Below are 23,929 nucleotides of genomic sequence, written 5' to 3'. Positions count from 1 at the left end.
CCCAGAACAACAGCAAAGGACCTTGTGAAGATGCTGGAGGAAACATGTACAAAAGTATCTATATCCACAGTAAAACGAGTCCTATATCGACATAACCTGAAAGGCCGCTCAGCAAGGAAGAAGCCATTGCTCCAATACTGCCATAAAAAAAGCCAGACTACGGTTTGCAACTGGACATGGGGACAAAGATCGTACCTTTTGGAGAAATGTCCTCTGGTCTGATGAAACAAAAATTGAACTATTTGGCCATAATGACCATCGTTATGTTTGGAGGAAAAGGGGGGAGGCTTGCAAGCCGAAGAACACCATCCCAACCGTGAAGCACGGGGGTGGCAGCATCATGTTGTGGGGGTGCTTTGCTGCAGGAGGCACTGGCGCACTTCACAAACTAGATGGCATCATGAAGATAGAAAGGTATGTTGATATATTGAAGCAACATCTCAAGACATCAGTCAAGAAGTTAAAGCTTGGTCGGAAATGGGTCTTTCAAATGGACAATGACCTCAAGCATACTTCCAAAGTTGTGTCAAAATTGCTTAAGGGCAACAAAGTCAAGGTATTGGAGTTTTTCCTAGCCACCATGCTTCTACATCTGCATTGCTTGGGGTTTTTTAGGCTTTGTTTCTTTACAGCACTTTGTGACAACTGCTGATGTAAAAAGGACTTATAAATAAATGTGTTTGATTGGTCCCAGAACTGTTTCTGTTTGCTGTGACAATGGCCATAGGAGTTGGCAAGACAATACAAACAGATCTGGGATCAGTATAGGACTTTGAGGCTTGAATACGTTGGCTATTATTAATTATCATGTAACAAAATCAAATCATTTTATTGGTCACATACACATGGTTAGCAGATGTTATTGCGTGTGTAGTGAAATGCTTGTGCTTCTAGTTCCAACAGTGCAGTAATATCTAACAAGTAATCTAACAATTCCTCAACAACTACCTAATACACACACATCTAAGTAAAGGGATGGAATAAGAATATATCAATATAAATATATGGATGAGCGATGACCAACGGCATAGGCAAGATGCAATAGATGAATAATAAGTAAGAGATGAGTAATGCAGGATATGTAAACATTATTAAAGTGGCATAATTAAAGTGACTAGTGATCCATTTATTAAAGTGGCCAATGATTTTAGTCTGCATGTTGACAGCAGCCTCTCTGTGTTAGTGATGGCTGGTTAACAATCTGATGTTTTTCAGTCTCTCGGTCTCAGCTTTGATGCACCTGTACTGACCTCGCCTTCTGGATGGTAGCGAGGTGAACAGGTAGTGGCTCGGGTGGTTGTTGTCCTTGATGATCTTTTTGGCCTCTCATGCATGCTTCAGTGTTGCTTGCCTCGAAGGGAGCATAGAAGTAATTTAGCAATGACAGAGCGGCATAGGCAAGATGCAGTAGATGGTATAGAATACAGTATATACATATGAGATGAGTATTGCAAGATTTGAAAACCCCCTTATTAAAGTGGCATTAATAAAGTGACTAGTGATCTATTTGTTAATGTGGCCAATGATATCAAGTCTGTATGTAGGCAGCATCCTCACTATGTTAGTGATGGCTGTTTAACAGTCTGATGGCCTTGAGATAGAAGCTGTTTTTCAGTCTCTCGGTCCCAGCTTTAATGCACTTGTACTGACCTCGCATTCTGGATGGCAGTGGTGTGAACAGGCAGTGGCTCGGGTGGTTGTTGACATTGATGATCTTTTTGGCCTTCCTGTGACATCGGGTGCTGTAGATGTCCTGGAGAGCAGGTAGTTTTCCCCCGGTGATGCGTTGTGCAGACCGCACCACCCTCTGGAGAGCCCTGCAGTTGTGGACGGTGCCGTTTCCTACCAGGCGGTGATACAGCCAGACAGGATGCTCTCAATTGTGCATCTGTAAAAGTTTGTGAGGGTTTTAGGTGACAAGTCAAATTTCTTCAGCCTCCTGAGGTTGAAGAGGCGCTGTGGATAGGGAGGTGCTCTCTCTGCTGTTTCCTGAAGTCCACGATTATCTCCTTTGTTTTGTTGACGTTAAGTGAGAGGTTGTTTTCCTGACACCACACTCCGAGTGCTCTCACCTCCTCCCTATAGGCTGTCTCGTCGTTGTTGGTGATCAAGACCACTACTGTTGTGTCGTCTGCAAACTTGATGATCGAGTTGGAGGTGTGCATGGCCACGCAGTCAAGGCAGAACAGGGAGTACAGGAGGGGGCTGAGCACGCACCCTTGTGGGGCCCCAGTGTTGAGGATCAGCGAAGTGAAGATGTTGTTTTCTACCTTCACCACCTGGGGCGGCCAGGCAGGAAGACCAGGACCCAATGCGCAGGGCGGGGTTGAAACCCAGGGCCTCCAGCTTAATGATGAGCTTGGAGGGTACTATGGTGTTGAATGCTGAGCTGTAGTCGATGAACAGCGTTCTTACATAGGTATTCCTTTTGTCCAGATGGGATAGGGCAGTGTTCAGTGTGATGGTGATTGCATCGTCTGTGGACCTATTGGGGCGGTATGCAAATTGCAGTGGGCCTAGGGTGCCAGGTAAAGGGGAGGTGATATGATCCTTGACTAGCCTCTCAAAGCACTTTATCAAATCAAAAATCGAATCAAATCAAAACAAACTTTATTTGCCACATTCTCCAAATACAACAAGTCTAGACTTTACTGTGAAATGCTTACTTACAAGCCCTTAACCAACAATGCAGTTCAAGAAGAAGAAAATATTTACTAAAATAAAAAGTAATAATAAAAAGTAACACAATAAGAATAACAATAACGAGGCTAAATACAGGTGGTACCGGTACCGAGTCAGTGTGCTGGGGTACACGCTAGTTGAGGTAATCTGTACATGTAGGTGGGGGCGAAGTGACTATGCATAGGTAACAAACAAACAGCGAGTAGCAGCAGTTTACAAGAGGGGGTGTCAATGTAAATTGTCCCGTGGCGATTTTTATGAATTGTTCAGCAGTCTTATGGCTTGGGGGTAGAAGCTGTTGAGGAGCCTTTTGGTCCTAGACTTGGCGCTCCATTACAGCTTGCCATGCAGTAGCAGAGAAAAGATTCTTGGGTGACTGGAGTCTCTGGGTTTTTCTGGGTATTCCTCTGACATCGCTTATTATATAGTTCCTGGATGGCAGGAAGCTTGGCCCCAGTGATGTACTGGGCCATTCGCACTACCCTCTGTAGCGCCTTACGGTCAGATGCTGAGCAGTTGCCATACCAGGCGGTGATGCAACTGGTCAGGATGTTCTCGATGGTTCAGCTGTAGAACTGTTTGAGGATCTGGGGACCCATGCCAAATCTTTTCAGTCTCCTGATGGGGAAAAAGTTTTGTCGTGCCCTCTTCACGACTGTTTTGGTATGTTTGGACCATGATAGTTCGTTGGTGATGTGGACACCAAGGAACTTGAAACTCTCGACCCGCTCCACTACAGCCCTGTCGATGTTAATGGGGGCCTGTATGGCCCGCCTTTTCCTGTAGTCCACGATCAGCTCCTTTGTCTTGCTCACATTGAGGGAGAGGTTGTTGTTCTGACACCAGACTGGCAGTTCTCTGACCTCCTCCTTATAGGCTGTCTCATCGTTGTCGGTGATCAGACCTACCACTGTTGTGTCGTCAGCAAACTTAATGATGGTGTTGGAGTCGTGTTTGGCTACGCAGTCATGGGTGAACAAGGAGTACAGGAGGGGACTAAGTACACACCCCTGAGGGGCCCCAGTGTTAAGGATCAGTGTGGCAGACGTGTTGTTGCCTACTCTTACCACCTGGGGAAGGCCCGTCAGGAAGTCCAGGATCCAGTTGCAGAGGGAGGTGTTTAGTCCCAGAGTCCTTAGCTTAGTGATGAGCTTCGTGGGCACTATGGTGTTGAATGCTGAGCTGTAGTCAATGAACAGCATTCTCACATTGGGTGTTCCTTTTGTCCAGGTGATAAAGGGCAGTGTGGAGTGTGATTGAGATTGCGTCATCTATGGATCTGTATGCGGTATGCGAATTGGAGTGGGTCTAGGGTGTCCGGGAGGATGGTGTTGATGTGAGCAATGACCAGCCTTTCAAAGCACTTCATGGCTACAGATGTGAGTGCCACGGGGCGGTAGTCATTTATGATGACAGAAGTGAGTACTACGGGGCGATAGTCATTCGGTTGAGTTACCTTCGCCTTCTTGGGTACAGGAACAATGGTGGCCATATTGAAGCATGTGGGGACAGGAGACTGGGATAGGGAGAAATTGAATAAGTCTGTAAACACACCAGCCAGCTGGTCTATACATGCTCTGATTACGTGGCTAGGGATATCGTCTGGGCCGGCAGCCTTGTGAGGGTTAACGCGTTTAAATGTCAGCCACGGAGAAGGAGAGCCCACAGTCCTTGGTAGCGGGCCACGTCGGTGGCACTGTGTTATCCTCAAAGTGGGAAAAGAAGGTGTTTAGTTTGTCTGGAAGCAAGACGTCGGTGTCCGTGACTGATTTTCTTTTTGTAGTCCGTGATTGTCTTTAGACCCTGCCACATACGTCTCATGTCTGAGCTGTTGAATTGCGACTCCACTTTGTCCCTATACTGACATTTCGTTTGTTTGATTTCCTTGCGGAGGGAATAACTACACTGTTTGTATTCGGCCATATTCCCGGTCACCTCTTTCCATGGTTATATGCGGTAGTTCGCGCTTTCAGTTTTGCACGAATGCTGCCTTCTATCCACGGTTTCTGGTTCAGGTAGGTTTAATAGTCCCAGAGGGTACAACATCTCCAATGCACTTCCTTACAAACTCACTCACCGAATCAGCGTATAAATCTATAATATTCTTTGAGGCTACCTGGAACAGTCCGCGTGATAAAAACAATCTTGAAGCGTGGATTCCGATTGGTCAGACCAGCGTTGAATGGTCCTTGTCTTGTTTGAATTTCAGCCTATAGGAGGGGAGAATCAAAATTGAGTTGTGGTCAGATTTCCCGACCGGAGGGCGGGGGAGGGCCTTGTATGCATCGCGGAAGTTAGAATAGCAGTGATCCAGTATATTTCCCGCCCGGGTACTACAATCAGTATTTACAGTGGCTGGCGAAAGTTTTCACCCCCCTTCGCATTTTTCCTATTTTGTTGCCTTACAACCTGGAATTAAAATAGATTTTTGGGGGGTTTGTGTAATTTGATTTACACAACATGCCTACCACTTTAAAGATGCCAAATATTTTTGGGGGGTGAAACAAACAAGAAATAAAAACATTTTTAAACGGAAAACTTGAGCGTGCATAACTATTCATCCCCCCAAAGTCAATACTTTGTAGAGCCACCTTTTTGCAGCAATTACAGCTGCAAGTCTCTTGGGGTATGTCTCTATAAGCTTGGCACATCTATCCACTGAGATTTTTGTCCATTCTTCAAGGCAAAACTACTCCAGCTCCTTCAAGTTGGATGGGTTTCGCTGATGTACAGCATTCTTTAAGTCACACCACAGATTCTCAATTGGATTAAGGTCGGGGCTTTGACTAGGCTTTTCCAAGACATTTAAATGTTTCCCCTTAAACCACTCCAGTGTTGCTTTAGCAGTATGCTTAGTGTCATTGTCCTGCTGGAAGGTGAACCTTTGTCCCAGACTCAAATCTCTTGAAGACTGAAACACGCTTCCCTCAAGAATTTTCCTGTATTTAGTGCCATCCATTATTCCTTCAATTCTGACCAGTTTCCCAATCCCAGCTGATGAAAAACATCCCCACAGCATGATGCTGCCACCACCATGCTTCACTATGGGGATGGTGTTCTCAGGGTGGTGAGAGGTGTTAGGTTTGTGCCAGACATAGTGTTTTCGTTGATGGACAAAAAGCTACATTTTAGTCTCATCTAACCAAAGTACCTTCTTCCATATTTTTGGGGAGTCTCCCACATGCCTTTTGGCGAACACCAAATGTGTTTGCTTATTTTTTTCTAATTGGAGGCCATATTTAGTTGGGGTTTGTTTCACTTGTGTTTTGTGGGTGGTTATTTTCTGTATAGCCTGGGAGCCTTATGGAACTGTTATAGTCGTTTGTTTATTTTGTTTAAGTGTTTACTTTAAATAAATTAAGAAGATGAGCACTTTACCCGCTGCGCCTTGGTCCAATCCTTACGACGCCTATGACAGAACCACCCACCAGAAAAGGACCAAGCAGCGGAAGAAGGATCAGCAGGAAAAATATTTGGAGTCATGGACGTGGGAGGAAATCTTAGACGGAAACGGACCCTGGAGACAGATTGGGGAGTACCGGCGACCGAGGGAGGAACTGGAGGCAGCAAAGGCAGAACAACGTTTCTGGGAGAGAAAATTAAGGGAGCTACATAAGGCCGAGAGTGGGGGGGGCACACGAGGAGTTTAGCAGAGTCAGAGTGGAGACCTGAGCCAACTCCCCGTGCTTATTATGGGGAACGACGGATCAAGCAAGCACCTTGTTATGCGGAGATACGCACTGTGTCGCCCATACGCACGCACAGTCCGGTGCGGTCAATAAGGGCTCCGCAGCGTTGCCGGGCGAGAGTTGGCCGGCAGCCAGGGAGAAGTGCGCCGGCGCAGCGCGTCTGGCCACCAGTGCATCTCCTCGGTCTAGTTGACCCTGTTCCTGCTCCCCGCACTCGCCCTGAGGTGCATGTTACTAGTCTGGCGCCTTCAAAGCCAGCCCCACGCACCAGGCCTCCAGTGCGCCTGCCCAGTCCAGTACGTCCTGTTCCTTGCCCCCCGCACTCACCCTCCAGTGCGCCTCCATAACCCGGTACAGCCAGTGCCTGCTTTGAGCAATCGGCCTCCAGCGACGCTCGTCAGCCCTGAGCCTCCAGCAAAGCTCCCCTGCCCTGAGCCTCCAGCGAAGCTCCCCAGCCAGGAGTCTCCAGCGACGCTCCCCAGCCCGGAGTCTCCAGCGACGCTGCACAGCCCGGAGTCTCCAGCGACGCCGCGCAGCCCAGAATCTGTGGAGTGGTTGAAAAATGAGTTTTAATGACTCCAACCTAAGTGTATGTAAACTTCCGACTTAAACTGTAACTAATTATGTGACTTCTGAAGGTTGCATCAGATCTTATTTATTTAGGGGCTTCGTAGCAAAAGGGGTGAATACACCCACCACTGTTCCGTTTTTTTTTTTTTTTTTTTTTTTTTGATTTTTTAAGTAATTTTTTTCATTTCACTTCACCAATTTGGACTATTTTGTGTATGTCCATTACATGAAATCCAGATAAAAATCCATTTAAATTACAGGTTGTAATGCAACAAAATAGGAAAAATGCCAAGGGGGTGAATACATTTGCAAGGCACTGTAGGTAGCCTTGTTCTCAAATTTGCTTTGTTAAAATCCCCAGCTACAATCAATGCAGCCTCAGGATATATGGTTTCCAGTTTGCATAGAGTCCAGTGTAGTTCCTTGAGGTCCGTCTTGGTATCGGCTTGAGGGGGGATATACACGGCTGTTACAATAACCAACGAGAATTCTCTTGGGAGATAATACAGTCGGCATTTGATTGTGAGGAATTCTAGGTCAGGTGAACAGAAGGACTTGAGTTCCTGTATGTTGTTACAATTACACCATGATTTGTTAATCATGAAACATAAATCCCCGCACTTCTTCTTCTGAGAGATGTTTGTTCCTGTCGGCGCGACGCACAAAGAATGCCGGTGGCTGTACCAACTCCGACAGCATGTCCCCAGAGAGCCGTGTTTCCGTGAAACAGAGAATGTAACAATCCCGGATGTCTCTCTGGAAAGCAACCCTTGCCCTAATTTCGGCTACATTGTTATCTAGAGACTGGACATTAGCGAGTAATATACTTGGAAGCGGTGGGTGGTGTGCCTCTGAAGTCTGACCAGAAGGCCGCTCCGACTACTTCTACCGTGGCGACGTTGTTTTGGGTCGGCTTCTGGAATCAGTTCGAATGCCTTGGGTGGTTCGAACAGAGGATCCGCTTCAGGAAAGACGTATTGATGGTAAGTTGCGGTCGCTCTCATTTCCAATAGTTCTTCCCGGCTGTATGTAATAACACTTAAGATTTTCTGGGCTAACAATGTAAGAAATAATACATGAAAATACCAAAATGCTGCAAAGTTTCTTAAGGACTAGAAGCGAGGCGACACTCCGGTTGACGCCATCTTGCTCACCAATGTTGTAGTAGTTTAAAAGTGTTACTGCACAGCTGCAAGAGCCAATGGGATCGCAATATCATAAGTTGATAACTTAAAACCTGTTTGGGATAGGGGGCAGTATTTTCACGGCCGGATGAAAAACGTACCCGATTTAATCTGGTTACTACTCCTGCCCAGAAACTAGAATATGCATATAATTAGTAGATTTGGATAGAAAACACTCACAGTTTCTAAAACTGTTTGAATGGTGTCTGTGAGTATAACAGAACTCATATGGCAGGCCAAAACCTGAGAAGGCTGTACCGATACAGGAAGTGCCCTGTCTGACAATTTGTTGTCCTTCTGTAGCATCTCTATCGAAAATACAGCATCTGTGCTGTAACGTGACATTTTCTAAGGCTTCCATTGGCTCTCAGAAGGCGCCAGAAAGTGTAATGGGGTGTCTGCTGTCTCTGGGCGAAGAACAGCAGGAGAATTTGTTAGTGGTCAGCCTGGGAACAGTGAGACTGAGAGGCGCGTTCATGAGAATTCTCCATTTTCTTTCAGCCTTTGAATGAATACAACGTCGCCCGGTTGGAATATTATCGCTATTTTACGAGAAAAATAGCATAAAAATTTATTTTAAACGGCGTTTGACATGCTTCGAAGTACGGTAATGGAGTATTTTGACATTTTTTGTCACTCAATGCGCTCGCGTGTCACCCTTTGGATAGTGACCTGAACGCACGAACAAAACGGAGGTATTTGAATATAACTATGGATTATTTGGAACCAAAACAACATTTGTTGTTGAAGTAGAAGTCCTGGGAGTGCATTCTTCCCTACACTGGCTTCCTGTTAAGGCAAGGGCTGATTTCAAGGTTTTACTGCTAACCTACAAAGCATTACATGGGCTTGCTCCTACCTATCTTTCCGATTTGGTCCTGCCGTACATACCTACACGTACGCTACGGTCACAAGACGCAGGCCTCCTAATTGTCCCTAGAATTTCTAAGCAAACGGCTGGAGGTAGGGCTTTCTCCTATAGAGCTCCATTTTTATGGAATGGTCTGCCTACCCATGTGAGAGACGCAGACTCAGTCTCAACCTTTAAGTCTTTACTGAAGACTTATCTCTTCAGTAGGTCCTATGATTAAGTATAGTCTGGCCCAGGAGTGTGAAGGTGAACGGAAAGGCTGGAGCAACGAACCGCCCTTGCTGTCTCTGCCTTGTCGGTTCCCCTCTTCCCACTGGGATTCTCTGCCTCTAACCCTTTTACAGGGGCTGAGTCACTGACTTACTGGTGTTCTTCCATGCCGTCCATGGGAGGGGTGCGTCACTTGAGTAGGTTGAGCCACTGACGTGGTCTTACTGTCTGGGTTGGCGCCCCCCCCTTGGGTTGTGCCGTGGCAGACATCTTTGTGGGCTATACTCGGCCTTGTCTTCGGACGGTAAGTTGGTGGTTGTAGATATCCCTCTAGTGGTGTGGGGGCTGTGCTTTGGCAAAGTGGGTGGGGTTATATCCTGCCTGTTTGGCCCTGTCCGGGGGTATCATCGGATGGGGCCACAGTGTCTTCTGATCCCTCCTGTCTCAGCCTCCAGTATTTATGCTGCAGTAGTTTATGTGTCGGGGGGCTAGGGTCAGTCTGTTACATCTGGAGTATTCTCTTGTCTTATCCAGTGTCCTGTGTGAATGTAAATATGCTCTCTCTAATTCTCTCTTTCTTTCTCTCTTTCTCTCGGAGGACCTGAGCCCTAGGACTACCTGGCATGATGACTCCTTGCTGTCCCCAGTCCACCTGGCCATGCTGCTGCTCCAGTTTCAACTGTTCTGCCTGCGGCTACGGAACCCTGACCTGTTCACCGGACGTGCTTGTTGCACCCTCGACAATTACTATGATTATTATTATTTGACCATGCTGGTCATTTACGAACATTTTAACATCTTGACCATGTTCTGTTATAATATCCACCCGGCACAGCCAGAAGAGGACTGGCCACCCCTCATAGCCTGGTTCCTCTCTAGGTTTCTTCCTAGGTTTTTGGCCTTTCTCAGGAGTTTTTCCTAGGGAGTTTTTCCCAGCCACCGTGCTTCTTTCACATGCATTGCTTGCTGTTTGGGGTTTTAGGCTGGGTTTCTGTACAGCACTTTGAGATTTCAGCTGATGTACGAAGGGCTATATAAATAAATTTGATTTGATTTGATTTGATTTGATTCTGATGAAGAACAGCAAAGGTAATCCAATTTTTCTAATAGTAATTCTGAGTTTGGTGAGCCCCAAACTTGGTGGGTGTCAAAATAGCTAGCCGTGATGGCCGGGCTATGTACTCAGAATATTGCAAAATGTGCTTTCGCCGAAAAGCAATTTTAAAATCTGACACCGCGATTGCATAACGGAGTTCTGTATCTATAATTCTTAAAATAATTTTTATGTTTTTTGTGAACGTTTATCATGAGTAATTTAGTAAGTTTGCGGTGGGTATGCTAGTTCTGAACATGCTAATGTAAAAAGCTGGTTTTTGATATAAATATGAACTTGATTGAACAAAACATGTATGTATTGTATAACATAATGTCCTAGGAGTGTCATCTGATGAAGATCATCAAAGGTTAGTGCTGCATTTAGTTGTGGTTTTGGTTTTTGTGACATATATACTTGCTTTGAAAATGGCTGTGATTATTTTTGGCAGGGTACTCTCCTGACAATCTAATGTTTTGCTTTCGCTGTAAAGCCTTTTTGAAATCGGACAATGTGGTTAGATTAACGAGAGTCTTGTCTTTAAAATGGTGTAAAATAGTCATATGTTTGAGAAATTGAAGTTATAGCATTTTTGAGGTATTTGTATTTCGCGCCACGCTCTACCATTGGATATTGGTGAGGCGTTCCGTCCTTATTAAAGAAGTTCATTTATTTGGGTAAAACATTATACAACAAGATTGGATCCCCAGAGGATAGCACTTAAAAAAGTGGTACACACACGGATTGGGTAAAAACCCATGGCTTACTGTAACAAACCTCATGGCTTACTGTTAAAAAACATGGCTTACTGTAAAAAATAAAAAAAAACATGGCTTACTGTAACAAACCTCATGGCTTACTGTAAAACAAAAAACATGGCTTACTGTAAAAAAAAACATGGCTTACTGTAACAAACACCATGGCTTACTGTAACAAAACCCCATGGCTTACTGTAACAAAACCCATGGCTTATTGTAACAAAACCCCCATGGCTTACTGTAACAAAACCCCATGGCTTACTGTAACAAAACCCATGGCTTATTGTAACAAAACCCCCATGGCTTATTGTAACAAAACCCCATGGCTTACTGTAACAAAACCCCATGGCTTACTGTAACAAAACCCCATGGCTTATTGTAACAAAACCCATGGCTTATTGTAACAAAACTCCATGGCTTATTGTAACAAAACCCCATGGCTTACTGTAACAAAACCCATAGCTTATTGTAACAAACCCCCATGGCTTACTGTAACAAAACCCCATGGCTTACTGTAACAAAACCCCATGGCTTACTGTAACTAAACCCCATGGCTTACTGTAACTAAACCCCATGGCGTACTGTAACAAACCCCCATGGCTTACTGTAACAAAACCCCATGGCTTACTGTAACAAAACCCAATGGCTTACTGTAACTAAACCCCATGGCTTACTGTAACTAAACCCCATGGCTTACTGTAACAAAACCCCATGGCTTACTGTAACAAAACCCCATGGCTTACTGTAACTAAACCCCATGGCTTACTGTAACAAAACCCCATGGCTTACTGTAACAAAACCCCATGGCTTACTGTAACAAAACCAATGGCTTACTGTAACAAAACCCCATGGCTTACTGTAACAAAACCCCATGGCTTACTGTAACAAAACCCCATGGCTTACTGTAACAAAACCCCATGGCTTACTGTAACTAAACCCCATGGCTTACTGTAACTAAACCAATGGCTCACTGTTACAAAACCCATGTCTTGCTGTAACAAAGGGAAAGGGGGATACCTAGTCAGTTGTCAACTGAATATATTCAACTGAAATTTGTCTTCGGCATTTAACCCAACCCCTCTGAATTAACATCCACGGGAACAGTGGGTTAACTGCCTTGCTCAGGGGAACAGTGGGTTAACTGCCTTGTTCAGGGGAACAGTGGGTTAACTGCCTTGTTCAGGGGAACAGTGGGTTAACTGCCTTGCTCAGGGGAACAGTGGGTTAACTGCCTTGCTCAGGGGAACAGTGGGTTAACCGCCTTGTTCAGGGGAACAGTGGGTTAACTGCCTTTCTCAGGGGAACAGTGGGTTAACTGCCTTGCTCAGGGGAACAGTGGGTTAACTGCCTTTCTCAGGGGAACAGTGGGTTAACTGCCTTGCACAGGGGAACAGTGGGTTAACTGCCTTATTCAGGGGAACAGTGGGTTAACTGCCTTGCTCAGGGGAACAGTGGGTTAACTGCCTTGCTCAGGGGAACAGTGGGTTAACTGCCTTGTTCAGGGGAACAGTGGGCTAACTGCCTTGTTCAGGGGAACAGTGGGTTAACTGCCTTGTTCAGGGGAACAGTGGGTTAACTGCCTTGCTCAGGGGAACAGTGGGTTAACTGCCTTGCTCAGGGGAACAGTGGGTTAACTGCCTTGCTCAGGGGAACAGTGGGTTAACTGCCTTGCTCAGGGGAACAGTGGGTTAACTGCCTTGCTCAGGGGAACAGTGGGTTAACTGCCTTGCTCAGGGGAACAGTGGGTTAACTGCCTTGTTCAGGGGAACAGTGGGTTAACTGCCTTGTTCAGGGGAACAGTGGGTTAACTGCCTTGTTCAGGGGAACAGTGGGTTAACTGCCTTGCTCAGGGGAACAGTGGGTTAACTGCCTTGTTCAGGGGAACAGTGGGTTAACTGCCTTGCTCAGGGGAACAGTGGGTTAACTGCCTTGCTCAGGGAACAGTGGGTTAACTGCCTTGCTCAGGGAACAGTGGGTTAACTGCCTTGTTCAGGGGAACAGTGGGTTAACTGCCTTGCTCAGGGGAACAGTGGGTTAACTGCCTTGCTCAGGGGAACAGTGGGTTAACTGCCTTGCTCAGGGAACAGTGGGTTAACTGCCTTGCTCAGGGAACAGTGGGTTAACTGCCTTGTTCAGGGGAACAGGGGGCAGAACGACAGAGTTTTACAATGTCAGCTCAGGGATTCGATCCAGCAGCCTTCCGCTCTAACCACTAGGCTACCTGACAAAACCCATGGCTTACAGTAATAAAACCCATGGCTTACAGTAACAAAACCCCATGGCTTACTGTAACAAAACCCATGGCTTACTGTAACAAACCCCCATGGCTTACTGTAACAAAACCCCATGGCTTACAGTAACAAAACCCCATGGCTTACTGTAACAAAACCCCATGGCTTACTGTAACAAAACCCATGGCTTACAGTAATAAAACCCCATGGCTTACTGTAACAAAACCCCATGGCTTACAGTAATAAAACCCATGGCTTACAGTAATAAAACCCATGGCTTACAGTAATAAAACCCATGGCTTACTGTAACAAACCCCATGGCTTACTGTAATAAAACCCATGGCTTACTGTAATAAAACCCCATGGCTTACTGTAACAAACCCCCATGGCTTACTGTAACAGAACCCATGGCTTACTGTAACAAAACCCCATGGCTTACAGTAATAAAACCCATGGCTTACTGTAACAAAACCCCATGGCTTACTGTAACAAAACCCCATGGCTTACTGTAACAAAACCCATGGCTTACTGTAACAAAACCCCATTGCTTATTGTAACAAAACCCCATGGCTTATTGTAACTAAACCCCACGGCTTATTGTAACTAAACCCCACGGCTTACTGTAACTAAACCCCATGGCTTACTGTAACAAAACCCCATGGCTTATTGTAACAAAACCCCATGGCTTACTGTAACTAAACCCCATGGCTTACTGTAACAGAACCCATTTCTGATTCTGGTTGGTTGAGCTGTAGAGACTGTGACGTACCCTTCTTGTTGAATTGACTCCCAGAAACCAAACTCTGACAGACAAGAAAGGTCATGCTACAATATAACATGTAATGTGAGCCTTGTAGAGGGATGCAAGTCAGAGCTTGTGTGTTATGTTCTTCAAGTTAAATCTCACGCGCTTTGTATATTGTTATGTCACGGTCTATCATGTGGTAAGTTTAGTGGCCACCAAAAACAAATAAACAAAAATAACACAAACATTTTATAGCTTTATGTTTTTGTGGATGCTTTTATCCAGAGGAACTTACTGAGTCCATAACATTTTCATACTGGTCCCCTGTGGGAATTGAACCCACAACCCTGGTGTTGCAAGCACCATGATTTACCAATTGAGACATTGTTTTAGGTTAGAATTAAGTTAACTCTAAACCTAACCCTAATCCTGCTTCTGTTAAAACAGGAGAAAAGGAGAGCAATTTAATATTAAATGTGTGTGTGTGTTCATTGTCTACGTGTGTGTGTGTTCATTGTTTACGTGTGTGTGTGTGTTCATTGTTTACGTGTGTGTGTGTGTGTGTGTGTGTGTGTGCGCGCGTGTGTGTTTGTGTTCATTGTTTACGTGTGTGTGTGTGTGTGTGTGTGTGCGCGTGTGTGTGTGTTCATTGTTTACTAGTGTGTGTGCGTGCGTGCATGCGTGCGTGCGTGTGTGTGTGTGTGTGTGTGTTCATTGTTTACGGGGCCTACTTAAAGTACTGTAGGGGGCACACAAACTCTCCCATGGTAAACTGCCCCATGAGAAGATGTACAGTACATAACATAATACAACACAATACCCTTTCTTACACTTGTACAGCCTTCAATAAAACTAACTTTTATTTAACCATTATAACCGTTCAATAAAACTAACTTTATTTAACCATTATAACTGTTCTATAAAACTAACTTTATTTAACCATTATAACTGTTCTGTAATTTGACATTTTTAATTCATTACATTGAAAATAAAACACATCTCCAATACACTAAAATAATATATGCTGCCATCCTCTATTCGTCCAATAGCAAGTCACACCAGTCCAGATGGATTTAGAACAGAGACCGTTAAGATAAGTCACACCGGTCCAGATGGATATAGAACAGAGACCGTTGAGATAAGTCACACCGGTCCAGATGGATATAGAACAGAGACCGTTAAGATAAGTCACACCAGTCCAGATGGATATAGAACAGAGACCGTTAAGATAAGTCACACCAGTCCAGATGGATATAGAACAGAGACCGTTGAGATAAGTCACACCAGTCCAGATGGATTTAGAACAGAGACCGTTAAGATAAGTCACACCGGTCCAGATGGATATAGAACAGAGACCGTTAAGATAAGTCACACCAGTCCAGATGGATATAGAACAGAGACCGTTAAGATAAGTCACACCAGTCCAGATGGATATAGAACAGAGACCGTTGATATAAGTCACACCGGTCCAGATGGATATAGAACAGAGACCGTTGAGATAAGTCACACCAGTCCAGATGGATTTAGAACAGAGACCGTTAAGATAAGTCACACCGGTCCAGATGGATATAGAACAGAGACCGTTAAGATAAGTCACACCAGTCCAGATGGATTTAGAACAGAGACCGTTGAGATAAGTCACACCAGTCCAGATGGATATAGAACAGAGACCGTTGAGATAAGTCACACCAGTCCAGATGGATATAGAACAGAGACCGTTGAGATAAGTCACACCGGTCCAGATGGATATAGAACAGAGACCGTTGAGATAAGTCACACCGGTCCAGATGGATATAGAACAGAGACCGTTGAGATAAGTCACACCAGTCCAGATGGATATAGAACAGACAGACCGTTAAGATAAGTCACACCAGTCCAGATGGATATAGAACAGAGACCGTTGAGATAAGTCACACCAGTCCAGATGGATATAGAACAGAGACCGTTGAGATAAGTCACACCAGTCCAGATGGATATAGAACAGAGACCGTTGAGATAAGTCACACCAGTCCAGATGGATATAGAACAGAGACCGTTAGATAAGTCACACCAGTCCAGATGGATATAGAACAGAGACCGTTGAGATAAGTCACACCAGTCCAGATGGATTTAGAACAGACAGACATTTGTTGGAAAATTTGAGACAACGAGAGGTAAAGACTCTCTGGTCAAAAGTAGTGCACTGAATAGGGAATAGGGTGTCAACCCTGGTCTAAAGTAGTGCACTAAATAGGGAATAGGGTGCCAACCCTGGTCTAAAGTAGTGCACTAAATAGGGAATAGGGTGCCAAACCTGGTCTAAAGTAGTGCACTAAATAGGGAATAGGGTGCCAACCCTGGTCTAAAGTAGTGCACTAAATAGGGAATAGGGTGCCAAACCTGGTCTAAAGTAGTGCACTAAATAGGGAATAGGGTGCCAAACCTGGTCTAAAGTAGTGCACTAAATAGGGAATAGGGTGCCAACCCTGGTCTAAAGTAGTGCACTAAATAGGGAATAGGGTGTCAACCCTGGTCTAAAGTAGTGCACTAAATAGGGAATAGGGTGCCAACCCTGGTCTAAAGTAGTGCACTAAATAGGGAATAGGGTGCCAAACCTGGTCTAAAGTAGTGCACTAAATAGGGAATAGGGTGCCAACCCTGGTCTAAAGTAGTGCACTAAATAGGGAATAGGGTGCCAAACCTGGTCTAAAGTAGTGCACTAAATAGGGAATAATGTGCCAACCCTGGTCTAAAGTAGTGCACTAAATAGGGAATAGGGTGCCATTTGTGATGCAGTCACAGTGTTGACCAAATTGCCCCCATACTGGTAGGTGGGTGGTCCCTCTCCTTCCAGCCAGTCAGGCTGAGGCTGCAGGACAACTGAGGAGAAGTCTTGACGTTTGTCCCACATGACAAACTATTGTCTATTTAGTTCACTACTTTGTAGTGCACTCTATCGGGAATAGGGTGCCATTTGGGACTCATCCTAGAAGTCTGGAACATGGGAACCCATCTTTACACTGGTGTGTCTGTGTGTCTGAGTGCATTAGAATGATGTGAAAACCAAGGCTTCCACCAACAAAATGTAAATGCCTTGACCGACGGGGCTTGCGGTTTTATTCTGATGTAGTCAAGCGGAGAAGTGCCCAATCATCGTTGATATACTGCACAAATAATGTGATTCATTAAAAAGAGTCATCAACAGCATATATATATATATATATATATATGGAGAGTCAACAGTCTATATATAACGAGTCAGTGAGGCGTATCTAATACTGCTATAGCTCTCTACCTCTATTTCCTCAGAAAATACAGCCGCTTTCGAAAGTCACGTCACAACTTCTGAAGAATCGAGGAACAAAATGGTAGTAATAAACAAACAGAAATAATAACTAGATAAAATGTATTTGTATACATGTTATAAAAGTGGTATTACTGCATGTTTCCTACCTATTAAAAAGATTAATCAAATGTTCTGGAACTATTAACTGTCTGTGTGAATACATTCATAAATAGCAGAGACAGACAGTAACTGCTCTCTCCCATTCAACAGTTATTTTACAGGGCCTGCAGAGCAACGACAGGGGTTTAAGAAAACAGGCTCTATCTGCAAAGAGACTGGGTCTGGACAAAATGATTTCTCAATGAAGTATGGAGGCTCATTTGCATAACAATTATGGGAACTGCATGGGACTACTTTTTTATAGCATCAATGTAGAGGGAGGGAGGGAGGGAGGGAGGGAGGGAGGGAAGGAGAGAGAAGGAGAGAGAGAGAGAAGGAGAGAGAAGGAGAGAGAGAGAGAGAGAGAGAGAGAGAGGGAGAGAGAGAGAGAGAGAGAGAGAGAGACAGAGAGAGAGGGAGAGAGAGAGAGAGAGAGAGAGAGAGAGAGATGTTTTGTTAATTATAATGACTGACTGGACAACTTCAAGTGCGGTTTGTGATTATTTGATGTGATGAGATTAAATTAACTTGTGAATGTTATTAGCTGCTCATTAGCAATTGTCCCATTGTTGTTTTTTCTTCTTGGAAAATGGTGTATAAATAGCATCCTACATTTTCAGATTCCGAGAGTTTAATAGTCACATGTACAGGGTTGGAGATGTGACGGCAGGGTACAGTGTTTAGTATGTACAGGGTACAGTGTTTAGTATGTACAGGGTACAGTGTTTAGTATGTACAGGGTTGGAGATGTGACGGCAGGGTACAGTGTTTAGTATGTACAGGGTACAGTGTTTAGTATGTACAGGGTACAGTGTTTAGTATGTACAGGGTACAGTGTTTAGTATGTACAGGGTCGGAGGCAGGGTACAGTGTTTAGTATGTACAGGGTACAGTGTTTAGTATGTACAGGGTACAGTGTTTAGTATGTACAGGGTACAGTGTTTAGTATGTACAGGGTTGGAGGTGTGATGGCAGGATACAGTGAAAATCTTAGGCTCCAACATGCAGGACTAAGTAAAAATATATAAATATATATATATATAATGAAAATGGTAATAAAACCCCCAATAGAAATAGCACTATATATATATAAATATATATATATATATATATATATATATCATGACTGTAGCGGTGATAAATACCTTAATGTCCGTTGAGGTGAAGGCAGACTAAAGACTGTTGAGTGCAATCTAATGTTAGCGATGCGTTGTTGTTTTGCCACACAACACAACGCCACAGACGTCTCAAGTTTTGAGGGAGCGTGCAGTTGGCATGCCGACTGCAGGAATGTCCACCAGAGCTGTTACTCTGTTCATTTCTATACCATAAACATCGTTCTAGAGAATTTGCTAGTACACCTAAACAGCCTCACGACCGCAGATCACATGTAAGTCGTCGTAAAGGGCGAGCGGTTTGCTGATGTCAACATTGTGAGCAGAGCTACAGACAACGAACACAATTGTATTTTATCGATGACAATTTGAATGCACAGAGATACCGTGACGAGATCTTGAGGTCCATTGTCGTGCCATTCATCTGCCACCATCACCTCATGTTTCAGCATGATAATGCACAGCCCCATGTCGCAAGGATCTGTACACAATTCCTGGAAGCTGCAAATGTCCCAGTTCTTCCGAGGCCTGCATACTCACCAGACATGTCACCCATTGAGCATGTTTGGGATGCTCTGGATCGACATGTACGACAGCGTGTTCCAGTTCCCGCCAATATCCAGCAACTTCGCACAGCCATTGAAGAGGAGTGGGACAACATTCCACAGGCCACAAATCAACAGCCTGATCAACTCTATGTGAAGGAGATGAGGCTCCCGAGTGGCGCAGCGGTCTAAGGCACTGCATCTCAGTGTAAGAGGTGTCACTACAGTCCCTGGTTCAAATCCAGGCTGCATCACATCTGGCTGTGATTGGGAGTCCCGTAGGGCGGCGCACAATTGGCCAAGCGTTGTCCGGGTTTGGCCGAGGTAGGCTGTCATTGTGAGTAAGAATTTGTTCTCAACTGACTTGCCTAGTTAAATAAAAATGTGTCACTCTGTATGAGGCAAATGGTGGTCATAACAGATACTGAGGAGTTTTCTGATCCACGCCACTACCTTTTTATAAAGGTATTTGTGACTAACTGTATTTCCAGTCATGTGAAATCCATAGATTAGGTCCTAATTTATTTATTTCAATGAACTGATTTCCTTCTATGAACTGTAACTCAGTAACATGTTAGAAATTGTTGCATTGTTGCATGCTGCGTTATAATTTTTTATTCAGTATAATTAAAATCACTTTTTTCCCAGACCAAAACACTCCAGAGTTGTGTAAAATGTAAAGACCAGGGTGTTTTAATTGAATTTGGCTGTGGGGAAAGTTCTCTCCGTGTCTCTAAAGGAACTAGTCGTTCCAGATAAAGCTTCCAGGCCCCGCCCGGTCTGAGCTCAGATCACATGAGTCAGAGTTTAGACCCGAGTCAGACTCAACTTTACAACACTGACAAGGCTGCTGGGATTTCTAATGTGCGCTGTCACTCGTTTTTTTTAGGGAAAAAGAGAAAAACTTTCGAAGGTAAATCTGTGCAGTAATTTGACTTTAGTCAGGTAAACGTTGAACTTTTTATTTGTGTTTGTTGTTTTGGGGGGGAAGTTACAGAGTTGAGTAGATATGCGCGTTGTTATATTTTACAGTGTGTTCTTCAGAAACAGCAGAAAGAAGGGGACAGTTTGCGGTGATAGTTAACCGACTGTTGGGAGAACTAAAGCACATTTACTTTTACACTCACTTTGATTTAACTTTCGATGATCGAGGTTTCGAGTTTCTCTCTCCGAAAAAAACGTGATTTTTTTTTTGGTTCTTTGAGTTGAATCTTTTTATACATATTTTTTCCTTGTCGGGTAAATAGTTTTTGTATAGTTTTGTTGTTGGAATAAACATGGATCCGAGCCAACACAACCCCCCGGCCGGACACCAGATAATCCACGTCCGTGGAGACTCAGAGACGGATCTGGAGGCCCTTTTCAACGCTGTTATGAACCCGAAAAATACCATCGTCCCCTCCTCCGTCCCCATGAGGTTGAGAAAGCTGCCAGATTCCTTCTTCCAGCCGCCAGAGCCGAAGTCCCACTCCAGACAAGTAAGAGAGAGAGAGAGACCACCCTCACACACAGCCCAGATACAAAGCCCCCAGACACTTCACCAACTAGAAAGAGAAAAATCCTTCTGTTTTACTTTAACCCACGCATGTTGCTAGTCAACTGTGTCCCAACACGTTCATTATATTCAATTACAAAGTATCTTCTGTTGCCTAAATCAAGATCAATCAACTGAAAGCAAGTTCACTTTTTGAGGAGTTGTTGAATAACTTTTTTTAAAGTGTTAGGCATATTACTATTACTACGTGCTATTACTATAATTCATGTACGTTATTCCAAAAGTTTAAGTTACAGATATAGCTTATGTAGGAATGATATAATGCAGTTTATTGTATTTCGGAAAAGTATTATTTAAATTAATACAGCAAGATGAACATAATATTCGTTTTAAGATTGATATAAAGTTGTTAGTTTAAATCGACTTGAGGCCCTATGCTTGTAGCAGGACTGAATCCTACCGGTTTAGTTAAACCCGTTTAATGTTAGTAAAAAGCTTAGGAAATCATGTGGCGGAATCACTCGTAGCTCATTTACACTTTTTAACCCTTTCAGTTTATGCTCTTTAATGAGTGAGTTGAGCCAACAGTGCGCATGCGCGGTTAACGGTGGCATGGACGTGTCGGAGTATGCGCCTTCGGGACTAGTCGGGACTTCCAGAGTTGTTGTCTCTGCTACAGCAGCCCTCTAGTCTGGACTTCCAGAGTTGTTGTCTCTGCTGCAGCAGCCCTCTAGTCTGGACTTCCAGAGTTGTTGTCTCTGCTGCAGCAGCCCTCTAGTCTGGACTTCCAGAGTTGTTGTCTCTGCTGCAGCAGCCCTCTAGTCGGGACTTCCAGAGTTGTTGTCTCTGCTGCAGCAGCCCTCTAGTCTGGACTTCCAGAGTTGTTGTCTCTGCTGCAGCAGCCCTCTAGTCGGGACTTCCAGAGTTGTTGTCTCTGCTGCAGCAGCCCTCTAGTTGGGACTTCCAGAGTTGTTGTCTCTGCTGCAGCAGCCCTCTAGTCTGGACTTCCAGAGTTGTTGTCTCTGCTGCAGCAGCCCTCTAGTCTGGACTTCCAGAGTTGTTGTCTCTGCTGCAGCAGCCCTCTAGTCTGGACTTCCAGAGTTGTTGTCTCTGCTGCTGCAGCCCTCTAGTCGGGACTTCCAGAGCTGTTGTCTCTGCTGCAGCAGCCCTCTAGTCTGGACTTCCAGAGTTGTTGTCCCTGCTGCTGCAGCCCTCTAGTCTGGACTTCCAGAGTTGTTGTCCCTGCTGCTGCAGCCCTCTAGTCTGGACTTCCAGAGTTGTTGTCTCTGCTGCAGCAGCCCTCTAGTCTGAACTTCCAGAGTTGTTGTCTCTGCTGCAGCAGCCCTCTAGTCGGGACTTCCAGAGTTGTTGTCTCTGCTGCAGCAGCCCTCTAGTCTGGACTTCCAGAGTTGTTGTCTCTGCTGCAGCAGCCCTCTAGTCGGGACTTCCAGAGTTGTTGTCTCTGCTGCAGCAGCCCTCTAGTCGGGACTTCCAGAGTTGTTGTCTCTGCTGCAGCAGCCCTCTAGTCTGGACTTCCAGAGTTGTTGTCTCTGATGCAGCAGCCCTCTAGTCGGGACTTCCAGAGTTGTTGTCTCTGCTGCAGCAGCCCTCTAGTCTGGACTTCCAGAGTTGTTGTCTCTGCTGCAGCAGCCCTCTAGTCGGGACTTCCAGAGTTGTTGTCTTTGCTGCAGCAGCCCTCTAGTCGGGACTTCCAGAGTTGTTGTCCCTGCTGCAGCAGCCCTCTAGTCGGGACATCCAGAGTTGTTGTCTCTGCTGCAGCAGCCCTCTAGTCGGGACTTCCAGAGTTGTTGTCTCTGCTGCAGCAGCCCTCTAGTCTGGACTTCCAGAGTTGTTGTCTCTGCTGCTGCAGCCCTCTAGTCTGGACTTCCAGAGTTGTTGTCTCTGATGCAGCAGCCCTCTAGTCGGGACTTCCAGAGTTGTTGTCTCTGCTGCAGCAGCCCTCTAGTCGGGACTTCCAGAGTTGTTGTCTCTGCTGCAGCAGCCCTCTAGTCTGGACTTCCAGAGTTGTTGTCTCTGCTGCAGCAGCCCTCTAGTCGGGACTTCCAGAGTTGTTGTCTCTGCTGCAGCAGCCCTCTAGTCGGGACTTCCAGAGTTGTTGTCTCTGCTGCAGCAGCCCTCTAGTCGGGACTTCCAGAGTTGTTGTCTCTGCTGCAGCAGCCCTCTAGTCTGGACTTCCAGAGTTGTTGTCTCTGCTGCAGCAGCCCTCTAGTCGGGACTTCCAGAGTTGTTGTCTCTGCTGCAGCAGCCCTCTAGTCGGGACTTCCAGAGTTGTTGTCTCTGCTGCAGCAGCCCTCTAGTCTGGACTTCCAGAGTTGTTGTCTCTGATGCAGCAGCCCTCTAGTCTGGACTTCCAGAGTTGTTGTCTCTGATGCAGCAGCCCTCTAGTCTGGACTTCCAGAGTTGTTGTCTCTGATGCAGCAGCCCTCTAGTCTGGACTTCCAGAGTTGTTGTCTCTGCTGCAGCAGCCCTCTAGTCTGGACTTCCAGAGTTGTTGTCTCTGATGCAGCAGCCCTCTAGTCTGGACTTCCAGAGTTTGTTGTCTCTGATGCAGCAGCCCTCTAGTCTGGACTTCCAGAGTTGTTGTCTCTGATGCAGCAGCCCTCTAGTCTGGACTTCCAGAGTTGTTGTCTCTGCTGCAGCAGCCCTCTAGTCGGGACTTCCAGAGTTGTTGTCTCTGCTGCAGCAGCCCTCTAGTCTGGACTTCCAGAGTTGTTGTCTCTGCTGCAGCAGCCCTCTAGTCGGGACTTCCAGAGTTGTTGTCTCTGCTGCAGCAGCCCTCTAGTCGGGACTTCCAGAGTTGTTGTCTCTGCTGCAGCAGCCCTCTAGTCGGGACTTCCAGAGTTGTTGTCTCTGCTGCAGCAGCCCTCTAGTCTTCTCCTCCAGTCTATAGAAACCGAGTGGTGATACTTGGCCTTCTTATTATCATAATGTTTGCTTTATTCAAGTTTATGAACAGAAAGTTTGTTCTTATTGCATGGAACAACAACCAATTTATTAATTTATTAAACTCGTTCTAAATCTTGACTATAATTAATTATATTAATTACTTTGAGGTGAATAGTGCGGAACATGATTGAACAACATTTAATTTGGTGTTTTGTATAAAAACTTTCCATTAGTAATCTGGGTGACTCATGCACAAGTTAGTGAATCATTTCTTTGACTCCCCTCTCCTACTGTCCTCTTCCCTGACCCCCCTCTCCTACTGTCCTCTTCCCTGACCCCCCTCTCCTCTTCCCTGACGCCCCTCTCCTACTCTTCCCTGACCCCCCTCTCCTACTGTCCTCTTCCCTGAC

The 23,929-nt window shown here is 45.3% G+C and overlaps 1 protein-coding gene across 1 annotated transcript in view; it reads left to right on the top strand.

Annotated features, from left to right (window-relative positions):
- Positions 1-19,882: 19,882 nt before the first annotated feature.
- Positions 19,883-23,929, top strand: part of LOC115163860 (transcriptional coactivator YAP1) — a 92,700-nt gene continuing 88,653 nt past the window's right edge. The window contains exon 1 of the mRNA XM_029716072.1: positions 19,883-20,595. Coding sequence (XP_029571932.1) covers positions 20,395-20,595 — 201 coding nt within the window. The 5' untranslated portion in view covers positions 19,883-20,394. The remainder of the gene's footprint in view (positions 20,596-23,929) is intronic.

This window comes from Salmo trutta, chromosome 26 (assembly GCF_901001165.1).
Source record: "Salmo trutta chromosome 26, fSalTru1.1, whole genome shotgun sequence".
NCBI classification, from domain to species: domain Eukaryota; kingdom Metazoa; phylum Chordata; class Actinopteri; order Salmoniformes; family Salmonidae; genus Salmo; species Salmo trutta.
This window is presented reverse-complemented; position numbering and strand designations above follow the sequence as displayed.